The sequence below is a fragment of the Trichosurus vulpecula genome, chromosome 4 (genome assembly GCF_011100635.1).
Source record: "Trichosurus vulpecula isolate mTriVul1 chromosome 4, mTriVul1.pri, whole genome shotgun sequence".
In the NCBI taxonomy this organism is placed as follows: Eukaryota; Metazoa; Chordata; class Mammalia; order Diprotodontia; family Phalangeridae; genus Trichosurus; species Trichosurus vulpecula.
The window spans coordinates 167,242,648-167,264,677 of NC_050576.1; the positions used below are offsets into that span (position 1 = coordinate 167,242,648).

At 38.7% G+C, this 22,030-nt stretch overlaps 1 protein-coding gene across 9 annotated transcripts in view; it reads left to right on the forward strand.

Annotated features, from left to right (window-relative positions):
• Positions 1–22,030, forward strand: part of BCAS3 (BCAS3 microtubule associated cell migration factor) — a 772,682-nt gene that overhangs the window by 180,973 nt on the left and 569,679 nt on the right. For all 9 annotated transcript variants that reach the window (XM_036754180.1, XM_036754172.1, XM_036754177.1 and 6 more), the window contains exons 10-12: positions 606–682; positions 4,550–4,633; positions 19,434–19,604. In XM_036754180.1, the coding sequence (XP_036610075.1) occupies positions 606–682; positions 4,550–4,633; positions 19,434–19,604 (332 nt within the window). The remainder of the gene's footprint in view (positions 1–605; positions 683–4,549; positions 4,634–19,433; positions 19,605–22,030) is intronic.

Consider the following 22,030-nt stretch of genomic DNA (forward strand, 5'->3'; position numbering starts at 1 on the left):
TAGCCATTCTACAATAGATTCAGCACCCTCTTTTTTCTTCTTTTCTCCCACAGAATAATTTCTGAGAAACATATGGATTATAGAATTAGAATTGCATGATCTTCTTTCCACTAAATTTCCTGATTTCATTCTGACCTTGTTTTTCCCTAATTCTCTTCCTGTTCTGCATATTTGGGTCTTGAAGATCCCTATACTTCCCAGTATTTTTAAGTTACTGTTGCATCTCACTGTAGAAGGCATGGACAAAAAGATGTGTAGGTTACCCAATTTCTGCTAAAAAGTAATTTATACTTCCACCTAAATTTTATGTGATAATGCAAAAAAGCTGCAACATGTTCCTCTTCTCCAAATGAGTCAGAATCAGGAAGAAAGGTCAGGCAGAAGGAAAAACGAACATTCACACTCACTTAACTCTTAAAATGATGGCTTGTGTCAGTGGAATTTTATCTTCCACTTAAAAAATGTAAGCATTTGTTGATTGTTTGTCATTTAAAAATTTTTTTGTTTAGAGTTTTTGGGGGTCTCTTTTCCTGGCTCTAATACATAAAATTCCTACTAAATAGCAATTAAGAAATTTCTTAATGTTGCCATTTGAAATTTTTCAGGCTGCTATCCTTGTCCAGGGCCAAACATGAATCCCATTGCTCTTGGAAGCCGCTGGCTTGCATATGCAGAAAACAAGGTAAGACAATATATGCTTTGACAATTACCTTTCCTGCAAGAGCCAAGAAATATTTTCCATACTAGTCAAAGCACTATACAACTATGGTCTTTTCATCTTTGAGTGGTAATCATTCCAGCGCAGAGCCCTTTCTCCCTAATTCTGTGCTGCTTGTAATTTTGTAGGGTTTTGAATTAGATAAAGAATTTTAATTTTATATTTCTTAACAGAGAATTGGAATTGAGATTAGGTGATGAAATGTTAAAGTTTTGGTAATAAAAGGCCATCTAAAGTGCTTCTCTTCCAGTTACTCAAAAGCATAACAAAGATAACAATATTTAAATATACTTTTAACATTAATTACTTTTATAAGATTTGAGGGTGGCAGTTCACCCCATTGTCTCTATCATTAAATTGGGGAAACTGAAGCAGTTGTTTCAATCAGTACTTGAATCTTTCTCCAAAGTCAATACTTTAATCTCTTGTCAAAGCCATATCAAACAGGGGGTCAGGTCTTAATTATTTAGATATCTAAAGTCATAGTACTCCAACTAAACTACCTAGGGTTCTGGCTATTCCTAGGATGCTGTTTCTGAGAGTGGATCTCACATCTCTTGTCTCCCCGTCAAGGAGTTTGGCTGCTGGACAAAGTTTCTTTCTTATAGAAACTGTGTGTTTATTTTTCTTCTTCCCTGCTTGGCATCTTTCCATAAATAGTAAAAGAAAGTTCTTCTCCAAAAAATCATCATTTTCCATGGCATCTAGGAATTTGAATACTAATAAATTTAGCTTACAGCCAATTGTTCCATATCTCAAAGATGACCAGCAATCCAATTTCATTTTTGCTAAATTTGGAATGGTTACTATTAGTTAGTCCCAAGCAGAAGTAAAGAGCTTTTGACAAAATAAGGATGTGGTAAGGAAAATAATTATTTGGTGAACCCACAAAGCTAGTAAATCCTCAGCCTCTGAAAATGCATCACGTTTTTTAAAAAGCCCATGATTATGTAAGTTTTTTCCTAGATACGTTCAGTGATATGTCCAAAATTTCCTTTATGCCACATGGGCTTTTGGCATTTGACCCAGTGCCCTAGTTAGGCTGTTCTTGGCCATTTTCCAGTTAAATTTTCCTGACGATACTCCTTTCTGAATTATTTTTTTCTGACTTTGTTGACAAATGGTTTGCAATGCTGTATGGTGACATAATGATATCTTCTGATGTTCACATCTGTAATACATTTCTGTTGAGGGCTAGAGACATATAAATGGAAGGCTATACATTGTCTTTTGGCGATTATAAATGGATCCTTATATGTGCCATATTTTGCATATACATTTTGAGGTATTGTGGAAATAATTAAATTTTGTGAGTATGGGGAAAGGCTTGTGATCACATAGTTGAAATGTGGATCCGCTGTTGTAGACACAATCATTCCTCACTATACACCTTGGGTGATTTTGTGAGAGCTCAAGCTGGGGCAGACCACAGGCCCAGAATTTGTGTACACTGCTGACACTGCAGCATGATCAACTAAGAAAGAAGTTGCTACTCTAACACTGGTTCTGCTTTCCAGAAGCTATTTTCTTCCTGCTGAGATGAATGGTCCTGGAATTCTATGGGCCCACAATAGCCAGTCCTATTTCTTCTTATAATTGTTTCTGAGCAATTACTTTAGAATGCCATTTTTACTAGGGTTTCCAGGTTGAAGCAAATTGCCAGTCAATCAATCAGTGAGAAGTTATTAAGCAGTTGCTAAGGGTCAGCTCGCGTGTTCAGTGCTGGTGTAATTATCATTAGTTGATTTTACGTTTTCAAAGAAACTTTTATTGATATATTTTTTAAACTACCAAAATTTTCCCCTAGTATCCCTCCTAGAGAGCCTTCCCATATATCAAATAATATTTTTAGAGACAAAAAAGAGAATTGAAATAGAAAAAAATCAGCCAAACGGATCCAAACATTAAAAAGGCTGAAAATCCGTGCAACATACCAATCTTGTATTTCCTTTCTGCAATGGTAGTTGCCCTTAAACTAATGCCAGTAAAGTTAGTCTGAGAATTTCAACAATTTCCAAAGCAACTCCTTGATCTTGATTGACTTTTTGAATAACATGGAGATTGGCTTGCTTCAGTTGATGGCCTGTCATGTCACCCTATGTGTGCTTTTTATAAAATCATGGTAGGAAACTTCAACTTGGTTAGCTTGAAAGAAAAGGAACTTTGTCCTCTTTTTTTTTTAACCCAGAAGCTTTTTATTTTTGTTTTCTAAGTCCCTGAACCTGGGGGTGGGGTGGAAAGATGCTAACATTTCCAAAGCCATGTTTCTCTCTGGATAGCCAGCAGGAGGCAGCAAAGAGATACAGTTGCTCTCATATTTCTCACCTCACCAGCTCAGTGATTTCTTTTCAACTTCTGTGGTAATTTCTTATCAGTCCTTCTCTGGTTCTAGTCAGCAGCTGTTTCTATTGAAAAATTTCAGAATAGCACGTTGTTAAAGATTGGTGTAACTTGTTAATTTCTGTTCATTGATAAAAGGATGTTTATGCCAAATTCTGTATTTTATTCAAAATTGGCATTGCTTTTAAAAAAATTCCTTTTCATAGTAATTATCACATGGTAGACCATGTTTTTTGTTTGGTATCCATGATCAGGACTGACACCCTACAGGTTCACTGTTATTTAATGCTTTCATTGGCTCTTAGGATCATAAGTTTAGAGCTGGAAGAAAGCTTAGAGCTCCTGTCATCCACCCCCATCATTTACAGAATAAGAAACTGAGAAGGCAAGCAACTTGCCAGAGGTCACGGAAGGCTTCAGGTCCTCCTAGGTTGCAAGCCCAGGTCCTCTGATTCAAAGTCCTCCAGTATTTCCGTTGTGTCTCCTGGATAAATTTTCTTTTCAGGACAAAATAATGAAGGATTCATAATATAACCAAATACATGTAATAATAAGCTCAGTTCTTATGAGATGATTTTGGACAATGAAAATTTTCATATGTTAAATAGATTATCCAAGGGTTTTTTTTGTTATGCTTTTTACCCTATTGGGGAAGTTGGTTTGTTTTTGTTTTGTTTTTGTTTGCTTCTTTCTTCCTCCCTGTAAAATAGGAAGAATGGAATGAAACTGTGGCTTTTTTTTTTTTTTTATACTTCTCATGACAGTTTTCTGTGAAGGAAATCTGTGATTTATCTTCAGGAATTGACAGCAATTTTGAGTTATTTGCACCAAGAGAGCTCTATGACAATTTTAAACCACCTCCACTGTTTCAAAGCAAGAAGTACTTTGTACTGACTGAGAAAATCACTAAGAGAGTTGTATACATAGGGCATGAATAAGCAGAGGAAAGCATGTTGCAGGTATCTGTCTTTACTTCTTTATCTTTACTTCTGTTCCTTTCCTGTTCTCAGTCAGCACCAAAGCACAATTGGAAATGGGTATATGGCAAATTCTTTGCCAAAAAAAAAAAAAAACAACTAAGTTGGGGTAGTTAAAAGGAAAAGAAAACTAGCGTTATCCAAATTCCTAGAATGTCAAATATTTAATGTTACAAAGACATGGCTAAGGCCTTTGATTATATTTATTTAAATTTATTTGTGGTAAAGCTGCCAGACCCCAAATCCTACCATTTCAAAGTTTATGGATTCTTAGGGAGTAGGCATCTTGTAATTGAAAACCAGAGTTGAGAATGCAGCTGTCTGAGTGGCACCCAGGAGATGATTTTTAAAAAGCTGTGAAGTATCTCAGCAGGGCTTTTTTTGCTTTTTGTCTGAAAAAATGCCTCCCACAACTGCACACATACTAACACATGTATAGTAAGTAGGCCACATGTTAATAGATCGTGGAGTTGTAGATTTTAATAGTGCTAACTTTCTGGCTGTGTTCTTCTAGCTGATCCGGTGCCATCAGTCCCGTGGTGGAGCCTGTGGAGACAACATTCAGTCTTACACCGCCACAGTCATTAGTGCTGCCAAAGTGAGTATCTCTACCGCCCCTGGGAGAGGTGATCATGTTGGAGAGACGCTCGGGTTTCTCTGCTGGACTCTGTTGAAGCTGCTTTTTTTTTCTTCTCTTTCTCAAATGAAAGAAAAACTGAAGAAGTCAGGCAGAATTGTTTGGCCCCTCATAAGAATTGCTGATTAAATGATGTGTTACTTGATCCCTCTATGTTCTCAAGTGCACTTCGTTTTCTTCAGCGCCAATTGCATTATTTGTGTTTATCATCTTATTTTATAGTTCTTTCCAAGGTCCTCTGTTTATTTTAATTGATACAACTTTTGAAGGAAGCCTTATATTTCGAAAGGAGTGATGCTTTTTCATTTCTTTTGTCCATGGTTTCCACGAGTCTTCTAGCTGCAGGACAATATCCCTTTGCGTCTTTGAAAATTTCTGGGTTTTCTTTATGTGAAAGAAAGAACATCCTTTGGGAAAACTTTCGCCAAGCCACTAGAGTATCCAAAGGTTCTTTCATATCAAATAGCCTTTTTACCCTAGCATTTATCAAATGAGTTCTTTCTATTTGGGGGAAAAAAGCAAAGGAAGGAAAAAGAAAGTGAATTTGTATATCAGCTGGCCAAATTCATGCTCATTTCAATCTTTTCTTATAACTGCCATCCTTTTGATTTGTGAAGTATACAATCAAACCCTTCTAATAATAGAGACTGAAATGTGAATCTGCGTGACAGCACGTAATGGAAAGCACAAATATACAGAAGAAAACAGCAATTTAAAAGAGTCCACAGAAAAGAAATCAAAAGTAACGCAGTGTCACATAAAGCAAATTCCAACTTGAAATAAAAACACTTTTAAGACTGATCAGAAATACTTAACTGAGGCATTTTTGAGTTTGTCCTCTGGGTGATTGAGAAAAACACTTCCCATTTTTAGGTCACTGAAGTCCATTCTTAGCACTCTACAATCAAGACTTTCAAGCTTGTTTTCAAGATGAATCCTTCCAATCCTCCCCTCTCTGAACCCTTCCCCAGCCCCCATGTGAAAATAAGGCAGTTTGCTGATTCTGATGACACATCACATTCACAGGGTCACAGATTTAGAAGGAAACCTAAAGATCACCTAGTTGAGCCCACCTCTCTTTCCAATTCTGCAGCAAGGAAATTGGGCCCAGTGAGGCTGTGAATTTCATGAGATCCAGGTCCTCTGACTCCAGTCCCTGTGCTCTTTACACTATACCACCTTCATCACAAGCATTAGACTTTTCTTTTTCCAGCTGCCTTGCATATGTTTTTCAGGAATGCCCTTTATGATATGAGTCTGAATGCTGTCACCTGTAGCATGGAAGATAGTTTTTCCTCTTTTTCTTGACAGAAATATTTAGATTTTTTTTGTAAATGGAGAGTGGGATTGAATAGTTGACCAGCTCCTGTAAATCTGTTTTCTGTGGACATGCTTGAGTGAAGACAGACACAATATATTTCTGAAAAGAGCAAGCTGAAATGTGTGTGTGTATGTGCGTGTGCATGTGTGTGCATGTGTGTGTGCATGTGTGTACATGTGCGTGTGTTTGTGTGTGTGTGTGTGTGTGTGTGTGTGTGTGTGTGTGTAACTTTGCAAACTGTGAGGCAGCAGGAAGAAAGATGCTCCATGTAGGGTCTGAGATCTAACTCAGAGCCACACATTAACATTTCAGGTCCACTTTGGATATCCTTAGACCAGACTTGCCAGCAGTTGGATCACAATTAACCCCCTGACCTGGTTAGTCTCTGTACAGCAGCACTAGCATGGGAGAGGCTGGGAGCAATATAACCTTAGCTCATACCTTTTAAATAACTTTAAAAGTTTCTTGTGTTTGTTTGGCCAGTTGGTGCTCAAACTTATGGAGTTCTTTCTTGGCACATTATCCAGTCCAGTGTGAACTCCTTGGAAAATCCCCTACAGGAGAATATGATTTCATTTTAACTAAGTGGACCTAACCAGTTGTTTCCCTAAGATTAATTTGCCCTTATGCTATTGATATGTCACCATTATCTCTGGATTTGGGGACATAAAAGTTGCCCTTTAGTAATAAGACTTCTTTCCCTAGCATTATATCCTCTTAGATTATTAGAGGTGTTAAATATCCTCAAAGTCTATGCTTTAAAAAAAATTCTGTACTCTATTAATCAAGATCTCTTTTATGTTTTTCCTTTCAGAAGTAGACCTCTTTCTAGTTCCTGTCCTCTCATCAGATGTGGGAGGTCAACTGCTATGTTAGTTGCGCTTTCATTTTGCATCTTGGTTATGTTTTCTAGCTAAAAGACAGTGCAGACCTCTCTACTGTATCATCAGAAGGATAGGTATTTTTTCACAGCTCTTTTTACTTTGCTTCAGGTAGGTTTGATTTGATGGAATTTCTTTTATACAAAATCTAATAATAACTTACCTATTATAGCCAGTAGAGTGTAGGGGCTGTCTATTAAGGGCGAACTTATTTATTTTTATTTTTTTTTAAAGCCTTATTTTTTTTATTGTCAAACTTAGATAGGTAGGGATGAGTAAGGGACCATAGAGAACATTGCATAGAAGATCTCGATTTGAGAGAGAAGGAAAGGGAGGCCCCCACCCCCAAGTGGGAGTGACTTATCCAAGGTGGTAGACCTGGCAAGGGAGAGCCAACAAGGGATTAGATCCTTCTTTGGGGTTGGGAGTAAAGTGGAAGGGTCAGGTGAGTGCATGGTAGAAGATCAGAGGTATGTCTTTGCCTGACCTTGGGGTGGATCCTGGCTGAATGCTTCAGAGGACAGGAGGCAGATCTTTTGATTTGGGGTTGCTGGACTGTAGGTTTGGATGTCTTCTGGATCTGTCTGGTTGCCAAGGAAAGCAGAAGCTGACCCGTGGTCCAGCTGAATTCTTCGTCAGCTGCTGTCCTTGGTCCTGTCTCCCAGGGCCTAAACCACTGCACAAGGTCAGCCTGGGCTGGCCCTGCAGGAACATAATTCCAGATGGACACTTCAAATCTCTGGTAGGTGTCCAGCTTCTTATACTCAGATTCTTTAGTCACCTGGACATAATAGGAGCGCCTCTGGGTTGGGAAGTGCTTGCTGGGAAGTGCTTGGGAGAATGTAGGTATTTCCTGAGGGAAGCAGTGAGGACTGAAAACGATACACTGATTTAGAACAGAAAGAGAAGGCTTCCATCCCTGGCTCTTTCTGAGACTTCAAGCTTCTGGGCTCTTCCTTGGATTCCATTTTAGTTGTGGGACAAAAATGGTGAACAACGACTCAAATCTATACAGGCTTCAACGAGTTGTGAGTGCTAGGCTGCCCCTGCGGCTTCCAGATCTTCAGGGATCTTCAAGTGCTTTATCAGAGCTCAATTCTGAGCTCTCAGATGCTTGGTGTAGCCTTCAGCATGTAGGCTTTGGAGCAAATTATCAAAGTAGACTCTTTAAAATCTTTAGTATTCATTATTACCCTTGATATTTTTTCTTAGCATGGTCTGCACTCCTTCTGTTAAATGTTTAATGCTATATGTGAAAGCATAGGTACATTAGGAAATGCTTAGTTTCATGTTCCAATGGTGTAATTTATTCTTGATTTTATGGAAGTTCAAGGTGAAATTTGGATCTTTATTAATCTTATATTTGTCTTTCTATACCAGAGAAATGTCATCTTATATAATACATTGTCAATTGCTCTTAAGTAGGAAGCAGGGGGTAGTTGCTAAAGTCCTTAGAAACCTTTCTAGTAACCCAAGTTCAAGAACTCAGAATTATGTTTGATTCCTTTTTTTTTAAGCTTTGTCTTACACTTGGGATTGTTCATCTAGTCTCATCAATTCTTTCTTTCTAATGTTTCTAAAGACCATTTCTTCATTTTCGGTCTCATTGCCACTACTCTTTATCAGGCCTTTCTTCATTCTGAAACCATATGAGAAGTATGGAATAATGGGAAAAGGACTGAACATGGAGTTAGGAGACATTGGCTCTTCATTTTCTTCCTTCTCTCCTCTTAAACCTTGTCCCCATCAAATCATTTGCCAAATCCTATTGATTTTACTTTAGTATCTATCCTCCATTTTGTTGTTATACTCCTTGAGAAGGCTATATACAATAGGTGCCTCCCACTTCCTTTCCTTTCTCTCTGCTTAACTCTTTACACTCTGGCCTCTGAACTCATCATTCAAACTTCTCTCTTTAATGTCATCTCTTAAATGCCAAATCTGCAGGTCTTTTCTCAGTCTTCATCCATCTTGACCTCTCTGTAGCCTTTGACTGTGCCAGTTGGTCACTGTCTTCCCCTTGATATTCTCTTCCCTCTAGGCTTTCATGACATTACTCTCTACTGGATCTCTTTCTACCTATCTTACTGCTCCTTTTCAGTTCCTTTTGATGGATCTTCATCCTGATCACATCTGCTAACCCTTGATGTCAGACAGGACTCTGTCTGGGGACGTATTTCTTCTCCCTCTAAACTACTTCAGTTGTTAATCTTATTGCCTCCCATGGATTTAGTTATCATCCCTGTCCAGATGATTTTCAGATTTTCTTATCCAGCTCTCTACTTTCTGCTGAGCTCCAGTCTCATATTTCCACTTTTGAACATCTCAAACTGAATATCCTGTAGACACCTTAAACTCAACATGTTCAAAATTGATATCTTTCAATCAATATCTTTCCCAAAAAACCTTCCTATCTTCTTAAATTCCCTGTTGCTATTGAGGGTGTTAACATCCTTCTATTCAAAAAGGTTCATAACCTAGCTGTCATCCTCAACTTTTCACTCTCTCCTATCCCCCATTTTCAATATATAGCTCTGTCATTTGCCCTCTCTTTCCTATGACATGTCACACATGATGCTGTCATCATATCACACCTGGACTATTGCAAGAATCTACTGGTTTGTCTCCCTGTCTCGAGTCTCTCCCCCCTCTAGGCTTTCCTCTACTCAACTGTCAAAGTGATCTTCCTAAAGTGCGGGTCTGACCATGTTGGTCTCTTTCTCCTCTACCTCATTCTCCCATTTAGTAAATTTCAGTAGCTCCTTATCCCTTCCAGGATCAATTATAAAGTCCTCTGGCTTTTAAAGCCCTTCATAACTTTGCTCTCTGCTATTCACCTTTGTAGTGTTTTTATACATTAAATCTCTCGCTCCCCACCCCCACACCAGACTGTGTGATTCAGTGACATATACCTTCTCGCTGTTCCTTGGATGAGACGCTCCATTTCCTGACCCCAGATATTTTCACTGTCTTTCTCCATGTTTGGAATGTTCTTCCTCCTCAGTTCCTTCCACCTGGCTTTCCTTGCTTCCTTCAAGTCCTAACTAGAACCTCATCTTCTACATGAGGCCTTTTTCTATCCCCTTTGATTCTTGTACCTTCTCTGTGTTGATTATTTCCAATTTATTCTGTACACATGTTGTTTGTATGTTGCCTGTGAGCAACTTGATAGGAGAAACTTTTTTTTTTTGCCTCTCTCTAGAAGAGGGACCAAGAATTCCTCTGCCTTTATGCCTTGTGCCTTCTTTCTTTTGCTGGTGCAGTGAGTAACCTGAGGGAAGGTGATCAGGGGCAACTCTGCGCGTTTTCCATTTGTCATAAAGGACTTGCTACTGCACCAAAGCAACAATTGCCATCTGTGTCAACAAAACGCAACTTCTGCCTCCTGCTGCCAACCTTATATCCTAACTGGAATGTGGAGAACCTCAAGTGAAAAGAGGAGCAACTTACCCTTTGACCTCAGACTTTCCATCTCCTGCTGCACTTGCCCTTTGAGGGAAGAGGAAGAGGAAAATTGGTTGGGAATGGGACTTTTTTCTCCTGCTGTGCAGGTTTAACCTCCATCTACTGCTGTGCTCCTTTCCTTCCTAATCTCCATCCTTCAGAGGGAAGAGGAGTAGTAAAGCAGGGCTTCTCATCTGACCATCTGACCTTGTGCCTTCCATTTCATGCTGTACTTGCCTTCAGCCTGATCTATAACTCTCCATTGGGAAGAGTGGCACCTTCCACTCAGTGATGAACATTCTTATACCTGATCATGTTTTTCATGTCCTAGTGATTCTAAACCCCTGTTGATCATTCCCCAAACACTATTCCTCACCCCCACTACACTGTTCTTTATTTTCTTTGCTCCCTTCCCCACCAAAGTTTCAACAAGATACCTCCCATCCCTTCCACTGTGCTGTGTAGAATGCCTGTTCCATAGACAACACATTTCCCTTTATCTTAAATTTTTTCCTCTCCCACTCCTTTTATCTTTTTGTTATTACTGAAACCTTTCTCTCCCTTGATGACACAGCCTTCCTGGTCACCCTTTCCCGTACTGGCTATACTTTCACTCGTTCCCCTGGGCTAACTGGGGAGTTGGAATACTTCCTGCTCCCCATTGCTACTTTGGTGTTCTCTCCCTACCTCCATCACTCAGTAACCCCTCCTCCTCTGAAATTCATGCTATTCATCTTGGCTACCCAGTCAGAATCCTGATAGCTGTTGTCTATAAGTCCCCAGGTGGTTTCCTTTCCTACTTTAATGAGTTTGAGATCTAGCTCACAATTTTTCTTTCTCCTGCAACTCCTACTCTCTCTCTCTAGGAGACTTCAGTATACATATTGACTCTCCTTTAAGCACCCTAACCACTCAGTTCCTCAACCTACTAACTTCTCACGACCTACTTCTCCACTCCACCTCAGATACACACAAAGATGGTCATACTCTTGATCTTGCCATCATTCACAAATCTATGACCTTTGTTTAAGAATTCTAAAATCTTCTTATTTGAACAGATGTTTCTCACCTCTCCCTCTGCTTTCCCTTACAAAACCAGACTCCTCTTCCGTACCAGGACCTTTAATCCCTTGAGCTCTCAGTTCTCTCCTAGGTTGACTCTCCTGCACTAATCACTCTTTCCTCCTTTCCCCATCTTGACTCTTGACTCTGAACCAGTTGAATCCTACATTGTCCTACTTTCTTGACTCTGTAGCCCCCTTTCTATATCACTAATTATGTCCAGCCAAGGCTCTTCTTGCTCCAGTTCATCCTCCATTCAGTCAGAAATTTTCTTGAAGTACAGGTATGATCACATCACCCCCCTACTCAGTAAACTCTAGAGGATGGACCTCTTGTGGATGGCCTAACCTGACTATCACTGTGTCTGGGTGGCATAGGTATCCTTTGTTTCTCAACTGTCACTTCATATGGAACATTAAACAACAAAGGGCCTATGCCTGGAATTATTGTTCATGTATTCCTTGAGATGTCAGAGACTTAACTTCTTCTCTGACCCTTTGTTGGGAACCCTTACTCAGTTTTTTCCTCATCTGAATCATCCGAGTTAATAACTAGCACAGGCAGTCTGTCTGCAACTGATGAAATGTCTTAGATTCTGTTTGGTTGACTCCTTAAATCTTCCTTCATTGTATCTTAATAGTTCCCTAATATGCAGCATGAGATTGTGATGATTACTGACCACTCTTTATAGCTATTTTCTTTGTCTCATCTTTCAACTACTTTCCATGGGATGATTTTCCAATGGTCCTCTCTCCCTGAATACCAGCCTTATTTAGTTGAGCTTATACCTTGCTGACGATATGGACACTGATCACTGTATCTTCTCTTATCCAAAGTTGTAAGTCTCGAGGTCTCCATTTTTTGAGACCCCTAAAGCACATTTCACTGTGTTAATTTGGCCCTTGCTTCTAAATCAGAAGATTTGGAAGGTGGGAAACCTTTCATATCATTCTTGGTACATATACATACAGACACACATTATGTTGCTTTAATTGAACTTTCTGCTCAAACCCCAGTGTCCTCAGCATGCTCAGGAGGGGCCTCCTCAAATTTGTGAGGTATGCATTGAGACTTATTTATCTGTGACAAGGGCAAGTCTTCTTTAAGTAGTTTGCTTTCAAAATCTCTTCCTTGGCAGGGATGTCAGGAAAAGACTTCACCTGCCACCTCTTAACCCCTGACAGCAGTTTCTGATTCCTGGTTGGGTATTCCTGTGCATCTTGTGTCAGATGTTCTTTCACCACAATGGACTGTATATGATTTTCTTTCACCTTTCAGAGATACAAATTCTATCCACACAGGCTAATATTTCTTGTTGATACTTATGGACATAAATTATTTCCAGAACTGGGACTTTGTGCTGTGGCAGGCTTTCCTTCTTGATACACTTGACTATGGTGATTAGTCCTTGCTTGATCTGGGTTTTTGTACGTACCTCTACCTCTTGGGGTTAGATTTTTCCTCCTTCCCTTCTGCTCTCTAATCTTTGAAGTTGTAAGGACCTTGACAGCCCTCTCTGCAATCTCAGGACAGCATGCTAGGCAACTTTAGAACTCCCAGACCTGGGATGTGAATACAGGCATTCTGTACTGGTCATTGCTGCACATCACATTTATGGTCTCTGCCAGGGGTGGGCAACCTGCAGCCTAGAGGGCCATATGTGGCCTCCAGGCCCAGGTTCCCCACCCCTGGTCTATGCTAGGCATTTCTGACCCACCTGAAGCCTTCATAACAGGACTCTCTGTTCTTTCTGATTTTGCGCTCAAAGCATTGAAGGCTCTGGTGCTCTGCAAAGATACTGACTTGTTTTCCTGAGCTCAGGTATGGTTTTGCTGGCAGCCCATTTCTATTGCCTTTGGGCTTCTTGCTTTTTTTTTGTTTATTTCTAGAGTGTAAGAAGTTACACTAGTTGCTCATTGGATTTCTCAATCATTATAAGATCTGCCATTTTTGCTGCTATCTAGGTGTTGGAATTGTACCACCTGTCCCAGCTTACTAGCCATTGTGGACAGAAATCACTTCTTTTTATCCTTATGGGGATTTTAAAAATTATAAGCTTTGCTGCTTCTTGTTCTAAATCTGTATCTGAATCTTCAAAATAAATTGAAACTAACTTATACAAAAATAATTTTATGTTTTTTATCTTTTTAAAAATAAAACCCCTACCTAATTGGGCTGAAAATGTTAAAGGGGACAACGTAGATGGGGGTTCATTTAACCCGATCATGTTTTCCCTTTCTTCTTTATCAATAGGAAACAAATTGTGATTTGTTTGCATGAGTTTTGTTCCTCTCTTGTTTACATCTTCATTTTTTTCTTGTTTCCAAGATTTTAAATGGATGGAATTTTACTCTTTCCTTCTTCCCTGCCTTTCCTTTCGAGTACCTACTGAAAAATTCAATTCCACAAACCTCAGTTGGGGCTTCTTATCTGTGCTGTACCATATTAGACATTGGGCTTTCAAAGATAACTGATACAGACGTTACTTTTAGCAAGAATGAGAATGATTGGTGGCAGAACAGGGAATGGAATAAATATAAACATGATGTCTAACAAAAGTGTAAGACATCTGATGAGTGAAAGCTTGAGGGATTTGGAGATTCATGAAGAAAGGTCCTTTTGATTTGAGTCTTAAATGAAAGAAGGACTTTACCAGATGGAAACAGGGCTACTTAATTCTAGTTTTGGAGAATGCATTGAACAACTACATGGGTATAGGCAACGGCAGGTTGAGAATGGGGGGTAGTGGATGAAAATATTTCATTTTGGCTCAAATATAATAAATATGAACTGGATTATTATGAAATAAGATTGGGTGGTTAAATTAGAGGGCTTTGAATGTTAGTATCAGTTTATATTTTATCTAGAAGTTATTGGGGAAATCCCTTAACTATTTTGAGTAGAGCAGTGATAGTGGTGCAGTATGATGATTTGGGCTGTGGTTTATAGAATGAATTGAGTAGAGAGAAACTGGTACCTGAAGACCAGTTAAGAGGCTAATATAATAGTGAAGGCCAGAGGTGACGAACATCTGAATTAAGATGCTTCCGTTAGGATTTAAGAAATGATACCACATGTGAGAGAGATTGCAGAGCTACCAATTACAATCTGGGCAACTCATTGTATGTTAGAAGATGCACTTGTGTTACTGAGACCCAAATCAGTGCCGGGAACAACTGTTTGCATGTGGAGAGGTGCATTAGTGTTGCTGAAACCCAAACCAGGCTTGAGTGCCTGCTATTTGGCTAGTGTATAGAATATTAGGAAGGTGAGCAATGTATAATGAAGCTGGAAATGGGGCCACATGTGAAAAGCTTTAGAATCTGAACAGAGTCAATTGGGAGTCACTGGAGTTAACTGAGTAGGGCAATAACAAAATCAGTTCTGTCCCTTAGGAGAGTTACTTTGGCAGCTGTGTTAGGGATGAACTGGGTGGGGCGGGGGGCGGAAGTGTGAAGGAGATCAGTTAGGAGGTCTTCATGATACCCCAGGTGAGGGGTGATAGTGTCTTGTACTAAAGCTATCAGTAGAGAAAAGATGTACAAGTAAGAAAGGACAAAATTTAGTTATCAATTGTATGTGTGCAGTGACTGATAGAAGGGAGCAAAGATCACACTGAGATTATGAACCTGGGAGACTGAAAGGATATTGATGCTTTTTCCAAAACTAGAGAAGTTTTGGAAGAGGTGAGAGTTTGGGGCCAGGGTGGGGTGGGATATAGATATATGGAAATATATTTGGAACTCTTTGGGAAAAAGTTCCGGCTTAAGAAGTGTACACTGATTTGGGAGATTGTCAATTTAGGAGGTAGGTTTTTTCCCTCTTCATGTTCTAAATAATATATAAAATTACTTTCCTTTATAATTTTCAGATAATTTCTTGAATTTTTGTTATTAGTTGGCTCATATTAAAAGAAACAACAAAATTTGGCCTCTTAATTTTCCTACTCTGAATAAAAGATACATTTTTGCTTTTTCTTTGACCTGGGTAGTCTTTCCCATAAAACTTTGATCTAGGTCTTCTGCTCACTTTTTAACTGCCATAGTTGATTCTTCTTTTATTGTCTTTAACGCCAAGGTGATAAATTGGTTTGGCAAAAATGCATCTGTTTTCTCTTCTTACTTGATAACTTCCTTTTTTTTTACCTGATAACCTCTTAACGACAACTAACAGCTTATGTGAGACGAAGGCTATTAATACTAATGGATAGAAGGATAACTGATATAGCATGGGAAAAAGGTTAAGGATGATCAGGTGTAGCCAGAATGGACTTTGTTTTCTTTGAATGACTCAGCTCGCTTCGTTGAGCTTCCCTGGACGCTGGGGCTTGCTCTTCCGGGGCAGGACCAGAGCTTCCTGTGTGATGAGTCGTGCTGCTGGCTGAGGGGAGGTGTGTTAATGTGGTCTACGCTGGGGAAGGGGCCAAGTCAAGAACCAATCGGCCCTGGTCGTTCAGGCGGCGCTTGATGATGTCAAAAACTCTATAAGAGGGGAGAGGACAGCTTGAAGATTCTCCTTTCCTTTTCCGGTTGGAGCCAGAGACACCTACAGCCGAAGCTGAGCTGCCGGTAGCAGAGCTGACTAGAGTCTAGTGGGTAATCTTCTTACCGTAGAGGGGAAGCATGTATACGATTTTGCCTTATACCATCTCGCTTCTCTGTGGCCTTTTGATTACCCTTGTAAGGCGGACTTATTGGGCCTGGAAGCTTTTGATGAAAATATCAAAATGGGGACGCTGGTTTGTGGGCTTGTTATTGTGGAGTGTAAATACATGCTTTAGTTCTCCTGCCTTCTGCCTAGAGAATTCCTTATATCCTGCGGTTCCGGACCTTTTAGGCACATATGAGATTCTCTTTGAAATCATAAATTCTGCCTTCCTAATATATCAGGAAAGTTTTGACAAGTGTGCTTGTGACAGGAGGGTCTAAGGACCACGAGAGTGTTTCACTATTGTCATAATGGATTGAAATGCCTTCTTTGCCTTTCTTACTGTCCTTCTTTCTTATAGAGTTTATTCTAGGCTTTCACAGTCATGTCAAAGATGTTGGAGAGGTGTCTCTAATATTTCTATTTAAGTTCCTCAGTTTGTGAGCTGCCCTCAATTTAATTTAATTTATCCTGATCAAACTAGGTTTTTTTTTTTCTGTAAATGCTTGTGAAAACCACCTTCCTTGTTTTTATCTCATTGTCTCTCTTGTACAGACTTGAGAGAGAGGGTGAGGGTTTTTTTTCTGACTGCTAGGCCTTCCCATGTTTTCCATTCTGCTTTGAAAATGCACCGCTCATTAGCTTTACAAGCCAAGGAGAAGTAAATGCCATCAGTTTGCTCTCTGGGGGCCTGAGACATCCTGGCATAATATGTGGAAGCTGTTAAATATTTTGAGATTGTGTATTTCTTAAAAGTAGCACCCAGAGGTCCCTGAATACCCACATAATATTGGAAATATACCCACATGATACTGGAAATATACTTTGCTTGATTCTGAAACATAGCTACTAACTTTCTATAGAGTAAGCAAGAAGACTCCTTATGGAAGAAGGCAGCTTGAAATAGGAGAGGGAAGAGCCTTAGCCCTGGCATTTGAGGAGCCAACTTTGGATCCTGCTTGGTCAGTTCAGCATGTGGCTGCCCTCAGGCAAATCACTTCCCATTTCTCTATCTCAGTTTCTGTCACCATAGAAAAAGGAGTTTGGACTAGATAATCTTAAAGGTTTCTTGCAGGTCCAAATCCTATGACTAATGACAAGTAAGTTTCTCTCATAGCTACATCCTTTCCTAAATTATGTTTTTATATTGTCCTTTCTCAGTTGACGAGTTGAGGAAGAGTGCATCAGGCTTCTTGTTCTGCCTGGTAGGTCCTTGGAGACTATTCACTGAGGACAAGGGACTGGTCCCTTTTGACCTCGTAACTTTTTAATGATAGCAGCTTGTGAAAAGAAGGCTTATTGCCACTTATTGATAGAGCAATACTTTAAATCAACGATGGTATTTCTTTTCTTTGAAGCTACAAATGCCCCTCAAGTAATACAAACCTTGGGCTTGTGAGATGCCCTGCTCAGCCCTATTTCTCCTCCAAAGGAGGCCTGTCCATCATGCGTATTAACCTCTCTTAGCATCTGGCGCTTTGCATTGGTGCATGACTTTGCCTCTCGTGTGCTTCACTTGTTTAATTATATTCCCATTCGTTGGCATGAGAGCATGAAACAAGAAGCTCAGGGGCAAATGGGGAGGTTATACAACTAAAGACTTTAAAACCAAGAGGCATTCCTTTGATAAAGGAATGGCTCCTCCGTGTAAGTGGGAGCACCTCCATTAGCATTAATGGAGTAAGTACATCAGCCAAGGCATCTCAGAGGTTAATCACGCTTCCTGGCTGGCCTTTGCTGTCAATACTGTGTGGCGCCTAATTCTGTTGCTCCTTCAGAGGCTTTCCTGACAGCACACTAACAGACTCTGTGTAAGTCATTTCTTATGAATTATTGAAACAAACGTTTGGCTGCTAATTGATGAACACTAATGTGTTTTCTAATCACTGCAGTTTGAGTTTTTAGCACTAAACAAAACAGTTACAATTGATTTGTGGCTTTTCCTGGGTTTGTCTGCAGCAAACTCTGCCTTTGTATTTGAATTCAGCAGACAGCTTTGCTGGTCATTTTAGTTAAGTATTTATTAGGACGCAGTATTATGATTCTTTAGTTGTCCCCTTCCCCCCCTGTATAAATCTAAAAGGCAGTTGAAGAGTGACTATCTAGCTTCCTATCCATTCTTATAAGGTATGACTGATATTGGATCCATCCTAGGACAAGTGGCCTGCTTGCATATCCAACCAATTGTGAATCACAAGTAGTAATAAAAATGGAGTACCTTTATAAAAGAAACTTGTTTTGTTGGGTTGATGACAGAGATGAGTCCTAGCCTATATTCCAGTTCCTAAACACTTCTGAGGCTCTTCATAATAATTTATAAGTTTTTTACCCTTCTACATATTGTAGCTTGTTTATAAAGCATCCTGTATCCCTCTAATGAGTGTTCCATATGAACAAAAAGGATTCTAATTTAACGTCTAAGATATTGCGTACATCAAGCTTCAGTTGGTCATATGTTTGCTTTAAGTGGAAAAGGACCATTTCATAATCTTTGAAAATATTCCATGATATCTAACCATAATGGTATTTTTGAAACAAATTGAAGTGTTTTCTTCTTCCATGTAGGGTAGGACTTCAAGGCTAATTTTTTGTAATACTCCATTTACCAGTTATTAGCATTTTAGTGGGAGATGGCATTTTCATCATGCCAGATCTTCATGGTTAAGATACAATATTACAAAACACAGTAAATTTTAGCTATGTTGAAAAGAGCAGTCCCAACTGCTTGGCAGAATTACCAATGTAATTTGATCTGATTTAACTAAAGGACAGAATTATGAGTAGAATATTTCAACAAGAGAGTGGCATATCATGATGTCCATGTTTTTTTAAAAGAATTATGTGTGTATCTCTTTGTGTGTGTGTGTATACATAAATGTATACTAATATATTTATAACATTTTACATTCATGCTAAGATAACATTGTGTAGTGGAAGGTAGTATGATGTTATGACAGAGTTGAAAAATTGGTAGATTTGATGTCCCTGGATCTGCATTTTACTACTAATGTCAGTTCTCCCTGGGCCTCAGTTTACAGAATTATGGCTGAATACTAAGGTATCTTTAAGGTACCTTGCCAACTCTGAATCTTGTGTGTGTAAAATAATTTCCTGATTTTTAAAATTTCCTCTCCATCCCTCCCCCCACACCTCTATGTCAACTGAGCGAACATCTACCAACCTTTGCTTTCATACTCCTCCAATTTAGTACCATCTGAAAATCATGTTAAAAGGCACTGAATCAGCCTTAATGAGATTTCTTTTTTATTAAAGTCATGAAAAAAGTAGCTTGTGGGTTTTTAGAGGCTACTTCAGATCTGTGAGAAGAAATGGTTTAGAGTCTGAATGTAGTGGCCATTTGCATGGGAAATCCAAGTGTCATCCTTTTTACTTTTCATTGCTATAGACCCTGAAAACTGGACTAACAATGGTTGGGAAAGTGGTTACCCAGCTGACTGGTACGCTGCCTTCGGGTGTAACTGAGGAGGATGTTGCCATCCACAGCAATACTCGCCGAAGTCCTCTTGTCCCAGGAATTATCACAGTTATTGACACGGAGACGGTTGGAGAAGGGCAGGTAAGAAGAGGCTCTGTTGCATGTGGCAAAACAGAGATGAATTTTTTTTTTTTTCTGAATTTCTACTTCTTACAGGCATTGCCTTGTTTTTATCTTGCCTCATTGCAATGGGGAGTGTCTTTGTGTCTGCCAGGTCAGCAGCATCTGCATGTTTGCTCTGCTGCCTGCGTGGTGAAGCGTCATTGAGGATCCAGCTGAGCCAACATGTATACAGCCCTTAATGCTCATTTACATGACATTTTGACAACATCGAGTGTGAACTGTCAGTTGTGCTTTCCTCACACTTGCTCAGCATTGACACTGATTTATGCTGACCAGTGGTGGTGTTGCTCTGATTACAGTTATTAATGCAGAGTGTAGCAACAAACTCTGACTGGGATTTAGAATCTTGGTGAACTGTTCGATATGGTGTAATGAAGGAGTAATTAGGAGTCCATTGTAACTTGAGTGAGCTGGAATATTTGTGAAATAAATTTGAGTGGACAAGGGTGGTGCTTGGCATGTTGAAAACAGCTATAAATCCTGTTTCTCGTAATCCATTTGCTTTAGGAAGAAAAAGGAAACCTAAATGAATTTAGAAACCTTCTATCTCAACTTCACATTTAGAATTCTCTGTAAGAAAGATGAGTAAAAAGATTCAGTGATTCAAATATTATAACTTTAACTATTTTCTGTTGTTTGCTGTTTACTTATTTAAAAAAATTGGATAGCAAACTTCTGCAAAAAATAGTACTGGAAGCTGAGATTCCTTATTTAAATATAATGTAAATGTAGGAGCAGAAAAAGAGTTTTATTTTAGAAATGATAGCAGTATAAATACATTTTTTTTCAAATTGCACTAGTGTCAAGTTAGATGAGTTTAGGGATCTGAAATATTTTCTTCCCTTCCACAATTTATGAGGACATGTTTTATTTTCTTACCTGAAGACAAAAATGAACAATTACAACATTTTTAGGATTTCATGAAACCTTGCTTGTATTTGTCTTTTGTAATATTTAACTGGAAACTGGTTTTTTAGCACAGATTTGAAACGTGAGAAATAATTTAATTTCTATGGCAGAGATTTACAAATCACCAGGAGTAAACAGACCTTAATGTGGGATTTTTTTTTTGTTCTGTGTTAGAGAATAACATTGGCTTTGCCCATGTGATATGTCCATATGATGAATAATCCCAACCATTGTTAGAAAGTTAAAATGTTTATTTCCCTTCTGTTCTTAAAATATCTTAGCCTAAACACTGGAATCCAGGATAGTCATTATTTAAAAATAATATTGCCCCAGAAATAAATATATGGGTATAATTTTTGTGACCTCAATTTGCAATATGCTTTCTAAGCCATGGCAATTGAAAATCTTCAAGGCCTAAGTCTGATGTTATTTCAGTCTTCCTTTTGCAAGTAAGAGACTGAATAAATGTGAGCATAATAAATGAGATTTTTCAGTACAATGAAGAATTGATGCAATAATTTCAGTTGAATGTTTCTAAAGTAATTCTGCAGGTAAAGAAAAAATTCATTTTTTCTTCCTATCAGTTTGTGAATGTTTTTATTAAAATACAATATAAAATTAAGTCCTTGTGTGAGATAAGAGCTCAATATTGATGGAATTAAAATTGTTTTAGCTTTATGCCATGCATATGTTCATTTTCTTCTTCAGAAAATACCATTTCGAAAGTATCGGGGGCATTAAAGTATTAGCCCAAAATATCAAATGTTCCTTGAGAAAATATGCTTTTAGTATATTGTGGTAGACATCTTGGTGAAATATGGCATATGGCAGCTGCTTAGGAGTGAGATCCTGCATTAACAAACAGTGACACTTTGAGAAAGTTTGAACTATAGCGTAGTGAAAAGAGAAAGGCTTCAGAATTCTGAGCCAGTGGATCTGGCTGTCATATTTTATTTTCAAACAGAATAAAAATAATTTTCCTGAACCCCAAGTAACTTTGTGGTAAACCAAAATATGTTAACAAGGCTCATGTGCTTGTTTAAACTTCCTTTTAATGAAGTGTTAGCAAACTTTTCAGTTGGCCTTAATGGCTATTTATTTAGACCTGTTAATTAGCTGAAATGGATAGAAATAAACCTATACAGATGTTCCCCTTTTAAAATTTAGAATTAAATACATAAACTTTAAGTGGTTTGTGAGTTTTAAAGAAAAAATATTTGCTTTTGACCTTTGATTCTTGATTCTTAATTAATTCATCACTAGGCCACCCACATTTAGTTTCTAGTAATGACTCCTCAACACTAGGCAGTTTTGTGACTACAAATAAGTCTGTTAAACATCTAACATTTGTTGACAGAGAGATAGGTGGTCATTTAAAAGTAGAAAATTTGATCTTTAATGTTTTTGATGAAATAGGTGAAAAATGGCATATTAATTAAGTGCTCTCATATATTATCTGAAGTATAGAAAAATGT